This window comes from Heteronotia binoei, chromosome 9 (assembly GCF_032191835.1).
Source record: "Heteronotia binoei isolate CCM8104 ecotype False Entrance Well chromosome 9, APGP_CSIRO_Hbin_v1, whole genome shotgun sequence".
In the NCBI taxonomy this organism is placed as follows: domain Eukaryota; kingdom Metazoa; phylum Chordata; class Lepidosauria; order Squamata; family Gekkonidae; genus Heteronotia; species Heteronotia binoei.
The window spans coordinates 89,801,910-89,818,643 of NC_083231.1; the positions used below are offsets into that span (position 1 = coordinate 89,801,910).

The window sequence follows — 16,734 nt, forward strand, 5'->3', positions numbered from 1 at the left end:
TCAAGTAATGAAAAGAAAAAGCATTTCTTTTTCCAAAAAATTGAGGGAGGGGCGGGGAAGGAGGGGAAGATGGTGTAACAACGTTATAAACTTCCACTCTGAGTTTAACATCCTATTGCCAAATAGTGTTGAGGTAATATGACAAGTAGGAACATCATTCAAACATTTTAATATATTTAAGCTCACATTATATTTTAATAGCCGGCCGAGTAGCACCATGATGTGAATTAAGCTCCAAACCCATATATATATAGATATATATATAGATATAATATATATATATTTATACAGTATTAAAATACTAAAGCATTGCATTAAAATTTTTGTTTACAAGTTAAGTTACTATACATCTCTTTTGCTTACATTTTTATACAAATAACCAATTTAAAACCACCACAGCAAGCCAGCTGCCTATTCTGCATCCTTTTATTTATTTATTTTCACCAACAGAATCACACAGAATAACCCTGTATCGGTTGTCTATTCAAATCTTCCTGGCAAAGTGAACTACTCGCACTGAACTATGACAATATACCACAATGAAAATAACCTAACACCACCAGAGCGGTCTGCCCAGTTATATGGAGAGCTTTATGGGTCCTTATAAACACCTGCAGACATCTGAAGCTAACTAATCATCAAGTCTGTTACCTGTAGTTAATATATATATTTTTAAAAGTACACCATTTGAGTAATCCGTTTGTTATAATTGCAAGGAAAAAAACACCTGTTCACATTACAGTTGTGTGAGATGAGCACCAGAAAATTGGGGGTTACTTACTATAAGTATCCTCTCACATCTAGTGAGCCCCTGATCAGCTTTAACTGACTGGGGCTGAGGTCACACACACTAAATAATGCAATTTCAATTCACTTCCAATGCACTTTCCAGTTCACATAGTAAAATCCAGTTGGAAAGTGTAATTAAAGTGGATTGAAAGTGCATTATTTAGTGTGTGTGATCGCAGCCTGGGATTACAAATGGATGTGTATCTTCCCCACTAGTAGAAGCATGACTTAAAGGGTCATCTAAACATTTTGAACACCATGCTGGGGGTGGAATGGTTGCTTAGAGGAGAAACAGGAGGCACAGAAAAAATTACAGGCCCCTCGGATGCCCCTCTGTCCTGAATTCTGCCCTCCCCACACTGCTTTTCTTAGTAAATGTAATTTTAAAAAGCATCAGGTCTCCTTACAAGTATTTGCCCCTTAAGAACCATTTCTTTGCATCATGTGATCAAAGTAAACTTTAAAAATAGTACCCTAACAGTGTTTAGGTTTCTGCCAACACGTAGGTACACAAGCACCATTTTAACAATATGATTCTATTGGTTATGATCCTAATCAGGCCTTGATTAACTGAGATCCAGTAAAGCCTAAACAACCAGAGGGGAAGGGGAGAAAGCAAAATAAATACATGTGCAGCCCAAAACCTGGACTTCATTTTTATCATTCTACTTACACAAGCATGGCAGAACAAATCTCCAGACTTTAATGAAATAGCTTTGCTGAAAAAAATCTCCCCCTGCCCCGATTCCTGTTCATGTGCCGGAGTTCACAGGCAGCAAGAAAACACTTTTAAAAATGAAAAATTGTAAGCTAAGTTCCCTTGAAATGGCAAAACAGAATGAAGAAAAAGAATAGCCTAGTGGCTTTGTTAATTTAAAACTCAGCGTTTTGTGGTAGCACTAGGGATGCCAGCTGTGGGTTGAGATATTCCTAGAGATTTTGAGGGCAGAGCTTAGGGACCTCAGTGGGTTTTAAGGCCACAGAGTCCACCCTCCAAAGCACCATTTTCTCCAGGGGAACTGATCTCGGTCATCGGGAGAACAGTTATAATTCTGAGAGTTGGCAAGTCTAGGCAGCACGCAGGGTAGGGTGGCCATCTTTGGATTGGGAAATACCAGAATATTTTGGGGGTGGAGACTGGGGATGGTGGGTTTGGGAAAAGGAGGAACCTCAGCAGAATATAATGCCACAGAGTCTATCCTCCAAAGCAGCCATTTTCTCCAGAGGAGCTGAGCTTGATCATCTGGAGATCAACTGTAATTGCAGGAGATCTCCAGGTACCACCTGGAAGTTGGCAAGCCTAACACAGAGAGAGCACACTGTTATCCTTCATTGGTGATGCCATATATCCAACATAGTGAATGCAAGAGTAACACAACTAGCCTTGGTGAAGAATGGTTCAGTGATGACAAAATTAGTTTGGCTCCAGCAAGGCAGAAGCAGAAATAGAAAAAGAGCCTTCTCACTGTATATTACAGTGCTCATGGAATCTGGCGTAAGCAGAAATGCAAGTGGGGGAATACAATAAGTGCAAACAGCGAATGTGTCTTTTCCTCGAGCTTCCGCTTGTACAACAGCTCTAGCACAAGTGTAAATACTGTGCTGGATCCAACCCATTGGGAGAAATCTGAAACAGCAACAACACCGGTGGGGAAACCTGCAAAGTTTTTTGAACACTTTTACTAACTGCAGGTTTTCATCTGGTGGAAGAAGGAAGGCACTTTTCTGTTAAAAAATGGCTTCCACTTTCAGCCAGGTGATAAGCTGCACTATAATGTTCAGAATACGGCATCCTGCATTTGTTTTTAAGGTAACATTCTATAATTACTATTTGTCCCCCTGTCACCAGAGGGATTTGTAGGAGTTTAAAGAAATAAACAATTGCTAGGTCATTATCATATTTTAGAGAGATAAGGTGGTTGGTATAGCCCTAACTCATCAAATATCAAAAGCAAAGCAGGGCTGGTGCTTGGATGGGAGACTGCCAAAAAGGCCCTGTAGAGGGAGGCAATGGAAAACCACCTCTGCTTCTTGCTTGCCTTAAAAACACCTTGCTGGAGTCACTGTAAATCAGCTGTGACTTGACAACATTTACATATAATGTTTTAAAAATCTACTGTTGAGAGGCTTGCATAAACATATGGCGCAGAGGTCCATGAGTGGGGGTTAGCCACTATGTATAGGTGAAACATTATGTCTGGGGCAGTGATGTTCTGTATTCCTGGTGCTTAGGGGGCAACAGTGAAAGGGCTTCTAGTGCCCTGGACCCACTGGTGGACCTCCTGGGCACCTGGGTTTTGGCCACTTTGTGACACAGAGTGTTGGACTGGATAGGCCACTGGTATGACGCAACATGTCTTCTCTTATGTTCTTTATACTGAATCCCCATCTTTTTAAGAAACAAAAGTCTCTAGCCCTTTTTGTTTCAAGACCATCTGCACAACAAAAAGGACTAGGGACTTTTTTAAAAGTAGAAAGCTGGGATGAACATGAGAACAGTCAGTGCTATAATGATCTTGCAACTGCTGATTTTTTTTTTAAGTCAGAAAAAGCCTTTCAGTGGCACACAGGAAAGTGGGGGCCAACGGGGGGCGGGGATGCTGAGGCAAGGAAAATGGCATCAATTTGGGCAGGACCTTTAAAAAGTGCACACCCTCCTGCAAGTACACTACAACTGCCATTCCCTCCACCCCAAAAAAGGATCACATAAAAGCACAGGAACACCCCAAAATGCTTTAAAAAATCCACTTCCATGGATTCTCCAAAACAATCCACTTCAATTTGGCATGGAAACAGGGCTTTGTCTGTAGAAACTGCCCAGCAGGGACTCATTTGCATATTAGGCCACACCCTCTGACATCACCATTGTTTCATACAGGACCTTTTTGTAGAAAAAGCCCAGCAGGAATTTATTTATGTACTTAGCCACACACTGGGATCCCAAGCCACCTGGAACTGTGTTCTTGCTAAAAAAACAAAACAAAACCCTGCATGGAAGTAACCCTACTGTTAATTTAGAATTGTTACCACTGCTGTCCAAGTGCTGTGAAAATGCAGTAATTTGCCCTGGCTTGGGGAAAGACATTTAGATGCCAGACAAGACAAGTAAACAATACCTGTGTTTACTTGCCCTGTAAACTGGCCGTATGACGTGTCTTATGAACTCCCATTGCTCAAGAAGCAAACTACTTTCCAATTTAGAAATCTGAAATGCTGCTTTACCTGCTGGAGAGCAGCTGCAGTGGAGAAGCTTCAACAGAGGGTCTCTGACTCCACCTGCAATGTCCTTCCTGCTTGCCAGCCTCCAGGTGGGGCCTAGAGATCTCTTGCTTTTACAACTGATCTCCAGCTAGCAGCATTCAGCTCCCCTGAAGAAAATGGCTGCTTTGAAGGGTGGACTATATGGCACTGTACCATGATGAGGCCCCTCCCCACCCCAACCCCCACCTACTCCCAGATCTACCCCCAAAGTCCCCAGATACTTTCCAACACAGACCTGGCAACCCTATCAGATATAGCTTTGTTGGATCTTGGCTCTGGATCATAACAGTTCATTCAATTTTAAAAACTGGGTTTTTCAAAACAACAGATTATTTAGATATATAAACATTAATGTTAAGGTCCTGTTAGCCATTCAAGGAGAGCAGCATACAACATTAACATAGTCCTGGTTAGTAAGTCATTTAACTCTTCAGCTACTGCATTAGACACCATTCTTGTACATAGCACCATGTTTTAGAATATCCAAACAAATTCAGTGTTTTGCTTTGTATTCATCATATTAATATATGCAGCTATCCTGATGAATAAAATCAAGTCAATATGAAGATTACAGAAAAAACCCTGCATGTTAAAAAGCCATATATCCAGTATTTCAGCACATCAGAGAATAAGCACCAGGTGGAATTTTGAAAGTTTTGCCACTGAAATACTTTAGGATTTCTACTTTTTTCTTTTTTAAAAAAATCCATCTCTCTCTTAATTTGCTTTCATTAAAAATGATCACAGATGAAAAATTTAAACATTATGCATATGGATAATTTTTTCCCAGTATTCAACCAGTATTTGAATGTAAACTGGTGAATGTCATTTATTAAATTTTGCATAGGGTGCTTGGGTTTTAGTTCTTCAGATGTTATCTGTGACCATTTAGTAAGTGCGATGGTAACATTGCCTCTTTTGCTGGTGTGCTGGTTTTCCCATTGAGGAGTTTGGAAAAGGGAAAAAAACCACCAAAACAACATGATCTCTTGCTCTCTCCCTGTTCAGAAGCAAAAAGAATTATTACCTTACGGAATAGTTTAAACAAATGAGGTAATGGACAAAGATCTGAAGTTTTATATATATCTGTTGTAAGGCCCTGTAACCCGTGTGAAGGCATATGGAGATGTGGTAACTGTGGAGTTTGTTGTGAGTGACATAGTCCTTTCTGCAAGAGACTTGATGAAGCGCATGTAAGTTGGTTCCAGGTTCTCATGCGGTTCTGTTGGCTCCCGCTTCACTTTCTTACCATGCACTTTCTGAGGCACATAATCTGGTCCATATTTTTCACATTCTTCCTCTTTTTCTCGTGCCTTCTCAGCCATTTTTGCCTCCCACAAAGCGAGACCGTGCTTTGGCTCATTCATACTCTTATGCTGGTAGAAGACAAGCGATATCCTTGTGGGATGGTTCCGGTTGGGATTTTTCAGCGGGGTGGTTGCGTGGAGCTCACGTTTTGCACACTCTATGAGAAGTGACCCATGGGACGGGGCAACAGCCACACCTCCTATTTCGGGATCCAGAAAGCTCTGCTCACTGTCTGACCAAACCTCACCAGGATCCTCTGTATTGAGCATCTCAGTTTTATTTAAGCCTTCATGGGAAGCAATCCTAGGATGGTTAAGACCTGGAAGCATGTTTGGAAACCCATTTGCTGCTTGATTATCCTTGTTTTGGAGATGGAGTGAATGAGGAGGACCACTGAACATACTTGCAGCAGAGTGGTAGTCATGTGTTAGGTGTGGAGGGGGATATAGATGATCACTGTTTTTAGTCACGTAGTCCATGCCTGGATTACTGAGATTAGATCTGAGTCTAGAGGCAATGTCCATAAAAGGATCATCAGTCTCATGAGTGGAGTATGGAGGAAAAGACCCTGCATGGTGAACATTTGGTCTAATGGTGCAACTGTTGAAAGCATCTACTTGCACATTTTGGTTTCCATAATTCAAGTATCTGGGCCCAAAGTTTTGACTGTTTCCAAACCTATGCTGATAAAATGTATGAATTGGCGGTAGGCTTAATTTAGATAGAGAGTCTTGGCTCTGATACCTGAACAAGTCCATATGCTGAGGCTGAGAGGAATAGGAGCCATAGTATGAGGGGCAGCTGTCCATAGGCAAGTTTCCATTGCACTGGTAATGAGGATATTGGTTATTTTGACCTAAGTGAACAGAATAGGGATTCATCAGACTGGAAGAATTCAAATATGCTCCTGTAGGCTGTGAAGAGGCTGGGTAGATATTCATAGGGTTGGACCCTCCATAAGGATCTGAAGCATGTGAAGAATTTGGATATGCAGTTGCTGAGTTAGGCAGACCCATGTAGAGGTTTGCGGGACCTGAAGCAGAGTATGAGTTGATGTGGTTTGACTGAGGTTTACTAGGGAGGGTGTGATGCGGAAGCTGACAGAGCTGCTGCTGGGATATGGCTGGCCCTGAAAGACGTAACAGATCTGTGGTCAAGAAAAAAAGGAAAGAAATATTAGGGTATAACATCTCTAAAAGCTAGGGGTTTTTTTTGTTTTGGTCACAGATGGGAGTAAGAGACCCAGACCGATTTCCCACTAGCCTTATGCTGCTCTCACGCTCCTCTTCTCAGTGGCCTTTCGTTGGATTTCATACTATTTGCCCCAGGGCTGCAACTAGCTTCGCCATTTTCATGCGGCAAACAGAAACTGGTTATTGGAAGTTTCTGTTTGCCATGTGAAAAAGGCAAAGCTAGTTGCAGCCCTGGGGCAGATAGTGTGAAATCCGACAGAACCCCTGCAGAGAAGAACGTGAGAAAAGCGTAAGGTTAGTGGGAAATCGGTCCCAGTCTTCTTGGGCACTCCTTGTAAACTGGCAGTGTGGGCAGTACACTCTTCTAGTGAAGATTATCTACATATACCTTTGACTGAGTCATACTACTGGTGCATCAAGGACTAGCAGTGGCTCTCTGGGGTCTCAAGCAGGGAAAGATCTTCCCCCAAACTTGCTGCCTGAGATCCTACCACTCTGAAGGTGCCAGGGACAGAACTTGGAAACTTCTGAATGGAATGCATGTGTGTCATCATTGAGCCCACAGCCATGTCACAAAAAAACCCAAAGGGATATTGCTACTCAAGCAGGGTTTGAAGTCTGGGGAGGATCGGGCTTCTTCCTATGTGTTCTCTCCCAAATGAACTGTGGAGGTGGCTGACATGACTGTGGCAAAAGCATGGGTCGAGGCCAGATCTGGTGAACATGGTTACCCCATTCTCCCACATTATCCTTATGAGTACTTTTGTTTTCACCTTGCTTCTGGAGAAACAAATTTAAACTTGGAGAGACAGACCAAACCATGCTGAGAAAGAGAATGCATCTTGGTCTCTGTAGGGGTCGGAAGCTGTTCCATCTTGCAGCATACTCTAAAGCCCCACATAAGGCTTTCAAAACTATGAGGAACAGTATTGCCCAGGGATCTCAGAAGAGCCATTTCCATGTTGTGTAAACTAACATGTTTAAATGCTGGTGTTTCTTAGATTTTTTTGGTAAGGCATTTGATAGCATCACCCAAAATGTGATGCAAACTACATAAGGGGAAAAGAGGACAAGTTGTTAAATATAGTTTTTCTTACAACAGCAAGAAAATGGTGAACAAAAGGTAGTATGTATATTTGCTCTGTATGTTTCTTAAGATAGCTGCAATAGTTGAATAAGCAATTACATAGAAACAGCTTAGCATATTTATCCATGAAACAAATAATGCACAGGAAACCTGTAGTGGTGGCATATCTCAACCTTGAGGTTTGCCTGGCACCTACGTTACTTTCTTTGAGGTGCCAGGTCAAAACATTTTTTCTTTAACCAGGCTTTTAACCAAGGGGTGCCATCTTTTTAAAGCCTTTTTATTGGTCAACTCCTAGTCTGTGGACTTTTAAGCACCTTATATTCTGGCTTCCTTTTATTGGCTCTTTTTCCAGGCAATATTTGTATTGACATTGACACATTTTTGTTTTTTCTTAGTGACATAGACTGATTTCCCACTAGCATTGCTCCGCCCCCAGGCTTCTGTTTGCCACAGAGCAAGCCATCGATTTCCCACCAGTTACTCCGCGGGGTGCATTCTGAGCTGGGGTAACCTCCAGTTCCCTGCGTGCCAACATAATCCTGAAAAGACAGCATCAAAAAACAGTGCAGGGAACTGGAGGTTGCCATGGCTAAAAATGCACCCACGGAGCAACTGGTGAGAAATTGATAACTTGAGCTTTTGGGGGGGGGGGGGGCAGTGGACAGAAGCCTGGAGGTGGAGCAATGTTAGTGGGAAATTCGTCATAGTGTGGTGTCCCCCCCCAATCTTAATTATGAATCACCTTGAGCAGATCAGAAAAGGTGGCATAATTTTTTTCTAAATAAATAATGTTAAGTATAAGGGAGTGGCCCTTTCTCTGCATGAAGAATTAACAATAGATTCATTCAGATGAAAACCCACCATAGCTTAGCAATGGGGATTCCAGATGACAGCTTTCCCTGCATTTTCCTTGCCAGAGTCCCCACAGTGGCCACCCCACCCACTACCAAGGTGGGCTTTTTTGAACAAGTAATGGAATACCCATGTACCATTGCATCAACAGGCAAATTGCAGATTTTAAAAACTTCAACAAGTTTTTAAAGAAGCCTGAAGGCATGTGTGGTGATGGCTGCTGCAGGGACAAAGGCAGGGAAAACTGCTGCTATGTTGGTGAGACTGGGAAGATCCAGATCCACATGGAAGCCACCCCAATCTGGCTGTGATGTTTTTAAAAACACTGCAGATTTGGGTGAGACTGCAGAAACTGGGTAGTGAACATGGTATGGGGAAAGCAGGGAAAAAATCCTACTTCCCAGCAGCACTGAACCTTCAGCAAAGCACCTGTGTGGAAACAGCTTTATAGGAGAGAGTAATGGAATCCCTGGACAGTTCCTCATCTGCCTTCATTTCCCACTAAATACTTCTGAATAATTCTTTATGCTTTACAAAACTCTGAGAGAAGCAACAAAGACATTAGAAAATGTGGAGTACCAATGTCATTAAATCAAACACAGATGAGAATCTTACAAGCACCCATGCCCCTCATCTGCGGACAGCTAAACCTGTGGATTGGGGCCACACAGAGGCTAAACAGATTTTTCAATAAACTTGGGGCACTTCCCAGGTCTGCAAAAAACCCTGATTTTTTTTTAAAAATAAATGGGAGGTTTTTAAACTTCTGGAAAGTAAAGCAGTGTTCTCTGCACATGCAGGGAGCTGCTCCAGCTAAGCCATAACAGATGCCAGCAGCTGCTTCAGGCTCGCAGCAGCTGCTGACAGCTGTTCCAAGCCTAGCAATGGTGAAAGCTGGCTGCTGCTCCATGCCCAGGCACACTGGTGATGGAGGCTGGTGGTTGCTGCGCCCAATGTGGTGGCAGCAGCATGCAGAGCTCAATGTGTGCTGTGAACCTGAGTGCAGAGGCCAGTGACTACTTGCTCTGGGCACTGCAACAGCTGTGGAGGCCTCTGGGTGCTGAGCGCCTGGGTGCAGAGGTTCCAGAGTAGGTGGAGAAGGGGCTGGAGTCTCACCAGGCTCAGTGAGGGAGGAGATATGGGACTCCTTGCTCCACAAGTTCTGTGGGCCCGCACTTGTACATTCTGAAGCTGCAAGGTCTCTATAGTGTTACTGGACTCAAATCTAGCTGTTCTAACGCAGATCAACACAGCTGCTCTTGGAAAATACCTGCTAGCTGTTTGGCATGACCCAAAGCCTCTGAGCTGGCCTGCTTCTGACGTGCTGCGGCTGATTTCTCTCTCTCGTGTTTGCTTGACCCATTCTCCATTGAGGAAAGCTTCTCAGTTGCTGCTTTCTTAGCTTCCAGCTTTTTTTGCCGGCACGTCTTAACAGGTTCTGCCAGCATCCTGACTTTTCTCCGGAAAGAGGTAAGGACTTGGATGCTGCCGTTCCTTTTCTTCTCCTCCTGGCCTTCTGTGCTTCCAAACTCATCTACATTGGAGATTTTATACAAAGGCAGCACATGCAGTTGTTCATCGTCTGGTGTTTGGCCAATTTGACGATTGTCTTCTCTGGTTAATGTGCACACCTGTTAAAGCAACATGGCAGAATGACCTCCTACAATATCTGAAAACAAAATTCTGTTGTTCAGACTGGCCAGACTGTTGCCACCACTTTAAAAGCATCCCTGGACTGACTTATCTTGAATGGCTTCTTCTTTTTGCAAAACTAAATTAAAAAGTAAGATTTAACATCCAAGACAGCATAATCTATTTTTTTCCCTGTCTACCAGTCAACGTTCTAATTCGACATTCTAGATCTGTCAAAGGAAGTGACAAAACCAATCAAACATTCAAAACTAAATCCTATAACCTGGTAAGTCCAATAGCAGAGAGCAACAGTGGGAGCCATGAGATTCTTTAGCCATCAAGAAAGCTGTAGGCTTCCTTTTCCACCAGTACTGCAAGTACTGATTTAAGGAATGCTTCTGAATACAGATGTTTTCACATGGCACATAAAGTTGCCTTAGAAGAATCAGAGCACTGATATATTAAAGTCAATACTGTCTATGCTGACAGTAGAGTAGGGGTGTACACACACACACACAAAATCAGTATTTTTCAGATTTGAGTATACCAAGCCTGAAAAACATTGCTATATACTGATATTCCTGAATCAGGAAATAATTGATACTGCTGAATTTATTCAGCTCCATATGTTCTCTTCCCTCCCCAAGTCGTGCTGCAGCAGTGGCATGCTTCACCAACTGAGGAGAGCACGTTTAAAGAATCCGCAGTCTCTTTAAACACCTTCCCTTTCCTTGTTGAGGTGTGCTGCTGTTGTGGCGTATGACTCAGGGAGGGAAGAGAAGATAGTTAAACTTTAAATACCTTCTCTTCTTGAGTCGTGACACAGTGGAGGCATGCCTCAGTGAGGGAAAGTATGTCCCTTTGAATATCTTCCCTCCCCGAGTCATGCCATGGCAGGGGCATGCCTTAGCAAAGGAAGGGAAGGCTTTAAATGCCATCCCTTCACTTGCTGAGGTATGTCCTGGCTGCGGTGCAACTCGAGGAGGGAAGGGAAGACACACATGCAACTTGGCTTTGCAAGAGCCAATTAAATGGCTCTTTAAATGGCTTTTGCAAAGCCAAACCGTGTGCTAGGAACCCATAAACTGTGCAAGTTCACCTGGAAGGTGGGTAAACTTGCAATGCTTCAGATGAGCCCAAATAAAAGTTAAATTTATTCAGCCCAGTATATACTAAGCCACAGATGCCTAGTCCAAGGTTCTGGGTGCAGGTTTTTCACATCATTTACTACATGATCCTTTTAACTGGAGATCACAGGGACTGAATCTTCTGCATGCAAAGCAAATGTTCTCCTCTCACTTTGCTCAGCATTCAGTACTCACAAGAAGCTGCACCGGCATCATTGTCCAATAGCTCTGGCAATGCTTGCCTTAACATTAACAAATGAGTGCATGTTTCATCTCCCAGTAGCTTCTTATATCTATCATGGGAAGGGGATGGCTGTTTGCCCATCTGCCTGAAGAAGATACACATTTTCTTATTCAGTGTATTTGATACTGGAGGAAATAAGGATTTTTTTTTGCTAAATTTAATATGTTTATACATAATTCTGAATGACAAAGTGAGAAAGGGGGACATGGGATTAGAACATCCACAGGAAGAGAAATACACATCTGCTCAATAAACAGGAGTCTTGTAGCGCATTAAGCACTAAAAAAATGTTATTCCAGTGTAAACCTTCTTCTAATAGAACCCATTTCTTCTACTAACAGCATCCTACTTTCTGAGCTCTTGGTTTTCTAACTTTTGAAAGGAAATGACTCTGTGTCCTCTTTATAAGCCTGAGGGCTATAAACTTTTTTTTTAAAAAAAATACATGCACATGGAGATTTGCAGGGCTTAAATAAAGTAATCAAAGTTGGCATTTCCAGGCAAAATTCAGGGGAAGATTATTTATCTGTGTTATTTATAGACTGCCTTGTCCAGAAGAACTCAATGTGGGTTAAGTAGAGTGAGTCAATACAATCAACAAAATGGGAAATTTGATAAACAATGCATTTGGATTGTAGAAGTCTAGAACCAACCAGAAATCTAAAGACATAACGGAAGCACAGCATAAGTATCAACATGACACCATATGCGTACCATATGCAGTTCTGTTTAGAAACAGGGATGAATCTTGTGTAAACACAAGCATGGCTAATATTATTTAAATATTGGTTATGGCTACATTTCTACTCTGATTCGGAGAGCCTTCTATATCAACTCAGAATCCAATATGTCAAATTGGTTAGTATTTATTGAGAGGAAAATTAAGTCTATGGGCATTGATATAGATTCACTTTTTATGCTATCCCTAAAAGATGCATTCTTGAAATTTAAGCTTAGAATCTTGGATATTGAAATGCAAACATTATATAGCCTCGCCAACAAAACTTGCTCCCCGCTGAATTTTGAACTTCCTCTTTCTGTAGGGAAATTAGCGTCATATTTCTCCTCTCTGCAAGCACAACAACAACGGCGTGCTTTCTCATTAACGAGATACAATGCATTACCATCTGCTATTTTATTTGGCAGGTTTAACAGGATTGATTACTCTGCCAGACATTGTCTTTGTAATCCCAAATTATCGAAACTATCTCCCATGTATTATTGAATTGTCCCCTTTATTCGTCGTATATATTTGAAAGATATTTTAGCAGATATGTTGAGCTGTGCTGATTCGGGCAAAGTCTACAGACTTTTAAATGACACCTGCTCTGAGTTAACTTTAACGGTTGCCGAATTTCTTCAACAGGCCATGGAAATCCAACAGAGACTGGCTTTGGAATGACCATATATTACGGTATTTGTTTTATTCATTTAATTTTGTTAAACTTGAAATTACATATATTTTACTCATTTTATGTACATTAGCTCCCCTGTGTACTCTATTTTCCAGGATTTTATATTACTTACATTGTTATTTGTACTGCTAAATCTGTTTTATGCCAACAAAGGCTTGTTGTTGTTGTTGTATCAACATGACACATGAAATGGTACAAAATTACATAGTACACTCCTACTAACAATAAGCAATACACAGCAATATAGACCAAAGACCCTAACCATTTACTCCAAAGCTTCTTTCTGAACTATATTGTTACAGTACAGCCCAGTTTCCTGTGCAAAAGCCCTCTTGTTGGCACAGTCTGTGGAAAGCCAGGAGAGCGAGAGAATTCCTGACCTCCTTGGGCAGGCCATTCCACAAGGTGAGGGCCTTTACAGAGAAGGCATAGGTAAGGGCAGTTGTTGATTTTGCCCATTTGCAAGTTGGCACCTGGAAAAAGGCCTGCTGAAATGCACAAAGCGGTTGTGGCAGAGCATAGAGGGATAGGAAGTCTATGGCCATGAAGAGCTTTGTATTTGATCACTATGTAACCTATGCAACTTTGGAGTCTTGTTTTATTATTTCACAGTATGACAAAAGCAGGAAGGTACAAGGCCAGGGACTTTATGTACAAACTTGAGCATCACCATTTTGTTTTAACTAAAAAAAGCATCCCCTTTCATATAAGCATTTAACCCCCGCCCACCATAATATGCTAGTTTAATGGAAATATAGATTATACAAGAACTAGCAAATGTAATACAAGAGATCAGTTCTACTTCAGTATGGTAGCATGGCTTACCAGTGTACTACCGTTCTGCATATTATGCAAGTCCCTGTGAGCATGAGCACAAAAATCTAGGCAAGCGGTGACCCCTGAGAATGGACGACCTTCTTTCAAACCCAGACGGCACTCAGGAGCTCTGTGTTCGTACTCAATCTGGAAACAACAACAACAACAACAAATAGATTACTGAAAAGGACTTCAATTGTTCAATTCCATGTCATCCTACAATAATATTTTTACCCCTTGTTGCCTTGATGAGGTTGACAGACATGTGCCACCAGATTTGAGTATGGTGGCACAATCCCAATAATCTAGAATTGTATATTTATTTGAAATATTTATAACACACCTCGCTTCCTTAGACTCAAGGCAGCAAACAATGCAACAAGTTACAAGGACCAAAACCACAAGGGTCTATTAACAAAAGACAAACAACCCCCAACGTAAAAATGCAGCCAAATATGCCAAAACTGTTTATCCTCCACCAAATACCTTCAGAAATAAAACCGTACCACGTGCCTTCCTAAATGCAGCCTGCGATGGCATAATCTGCACCCACTCAGGTAGCCTATTCCAGAGGACTACCAACAGAGAACACACCCATGACTTAGTTGTTGCCATATGGACAATCCTATGAGAGGACTTTATAAGGCTGTTGGAGGACTGGCATATAGAGAACACCAAGAGATACAGTATAATAAATATGAGGCTCTTGTGGAAGGCTATGTATGCCAAGAAGGACCATCTGACTGCTTGCATTGTTAATATGCTTCCAGATGTTAGTGGTGTATGTTTTTATTTGATCACCTTGCCCTTTTTTTATAACAGCTACTATGCTGGATCAAACCAAGATCCTTCTCATCTAGCATTCTACTTCCACCATAGGCATAAATTGCCTTGGCCAAGAAAGCTATCTCCTGTCTTTGTCTCCAGCAATGATAATCAGAGGTTTACTAATACACATTCTGAATACAACTTTGTTGGTCTTAAAGGTGCAACTTGACTCTTACTTTGTTATACATGTTCCCTGTTTACCTTTCATGAGCTATTAGCCATTCAGAGGTCCCTCTGTCATCAATTTATTTCATTAACAGCTATTTAAAATTTTAATTACATTTTTCCTGTTAAATATTTGCATATTATGACAGGCTACAAATATTTCTTGATGATAAACAGAAAAGCAGTATTTATGTTAATGCAGATAGGAGTGCATATATAAAAGTCACACATAAAGTGACCTACATTCAGCTCACATGTGCTTGTTAGGATTTTTCAAAAACTAAGCAACCCTTTCTATGACCCGTTCCCATCTGCTTCCTTTTTGCATGCACACACAGGATTTTGATCGTGATTACAGGGAAGGTACTATATGTGTGTAATAATCAGTCTGTTAGCCATCCAAGGGAATGTTAGAGGCTTTACTGAGAGGAACATCATGTTGCTTAGGATGAAAATATTCCAGCATAAGAATCCTAGTGATTTAATTAATTTGCCCATTGCAATTGCTTGTGTAAATGAAGAATGAGCACCTTAGTGATGCTCTTTCAGAAATCAAGGGGTATTGAAAGGAAGGAAAGGAAAGGTCCCCTGTGCAAGCACCAGTCGTTTCCGACTCTGAGGTGACGTTGCTTTCACGTTTTCACGGCAGACTTTTTTACGGGGTGGTTTGCCATTGCCTTCTCCAGTCATCTATGCTTTCCCCCCAGCAAGCTGGGTACTCATTTTACTGACCTCAGAATGATGGAAGGCTGAGTCAACCTCGAGCCAGATACCTGAAAACCCAGCTTCCACCGGGGATCAAACTCAGGTTATGAGCAGAGCTCAGGACTGCAGTATTGCAGCTTTAATACTCTGCGCCATGGGGCTCTTACAACCACATAAATAAGTAACTGCTCAAAAACAAACTGCAGTGTATTTAATTCAGAGTAGCAGAGTTAACTTTCTATCCCATATGTTCTTCTACAGGAATTTTCTCTTTCTGAAATGCATGGAAAACATGTAAGATGGGAATGAACCATACCGTGTGGGAACTGATATATCTAGTTAGGGCAATTTTGGCCCATCCTTCTTCTCAAATGCTCAGGGCAACATATATGATTATGTGATTCTCCCTTCCCCCTTTTATTCTCACAACCAGGGGTTTTTTTAATAGAAAAAGCCCAGCATGAACTCATTTGCATATTAGGCCACACCCCTGAGATCACCATTGTTTCACACAGGGCTTTGTCATAGAAAAAGCCCAGCAGGAACTTATTTGCATATTAGGCCACACCCCCTGACACCAAGCCAGCCAGAACTGCATTCCTGTGCGTTCCTGCTAAAAAAAAAAAATGTTCTGCTCAAAACTATCCTGAGGAGTTGGTTAGGCTGAAAGAGAGTACCTAGTCCAGGGACACCCAGCTAGCTTTATCGTGGAGTGGGGCTCAAATTTCCCAAATCCTAGCTTTCCTCCCACTTTCTACACTATACTGGCCCTTCACACAAGACTTGGAGCTTCTGCCTTTAGGATATGGGAAGGAACCATGCGCATAATGTCTGTAGAGATCTTAAATAACTCTTTAACACACTATATCTTGATTCACATACAGAATAGTGAAAAGTAGACTTTTTCAACTACCCTCCACTTCGAAAAGATCATTTACATGGTTGACTATTATGAACTGCACAGCAATCTTGGAAGAGGTAGTTATTCCATATTAATTATTGTAAATAAAAAGCTTTTCGTTATACAAATATACCTTTAATAGTAATTCATGCTTTGCTGGTTCCAATTCCAAAAAAAATAATTGTACCAAAGACTCACCATTGTCAAGAAGAAGCAGCAGCAGCAGCAGCATTTGAAGGTATATTAGTGTTGTTGGCAAACATGTTTGAGACTTACCTGGTTGTTATATGCATCAGGCGCCAGCTTCTTGTAGGTGGGTGCCATCAGAGTTGAAAGAGTTTGCAGACTGGCCTCTAGCTTTTCTTCCTATTTTTATAAGGAGTAATTTCATATATTGACAGTTAAATG

General features: G+C 41.6%; 1 protein-coding gene across 1 annotated transcript in view; it reads right to left on the reverse strand.

The window, feature by feature from the left end:
- Positions 1–4,303: 4,303 nt before the first annotated feature.
- TET2 (tet methylcytosine dioxygenase 2) overlaps positions 4,304–16,734 on the reverse strand; it is a 116,009-nt gene continuing 103,578 nt past the window's right edge. The window contains exons 8-11 of the mRNA XM_060246967.1: positions 16,603–16,692; positions 13,737–13,874; positions 9,764–10,124; positions 4,304–6,505 (exon numbers count right to left, since the gene is read on the reverse strand). Of these exons, the coding sequence (XP_060102950.1) occupies positions 5,127–6,505; positions 9,764–10,124; positions 13,737–13,874; positions 16,603–16,692 (1,968 nt within the window). The 3' untranslated portion in view covers positions 4,304–5,126. The remainder of the gene's footprint in view (positions 6,506–9,763; positions 10,125–13,736; positions 13,875–16,602; positions 16,693–16,734) is intronic.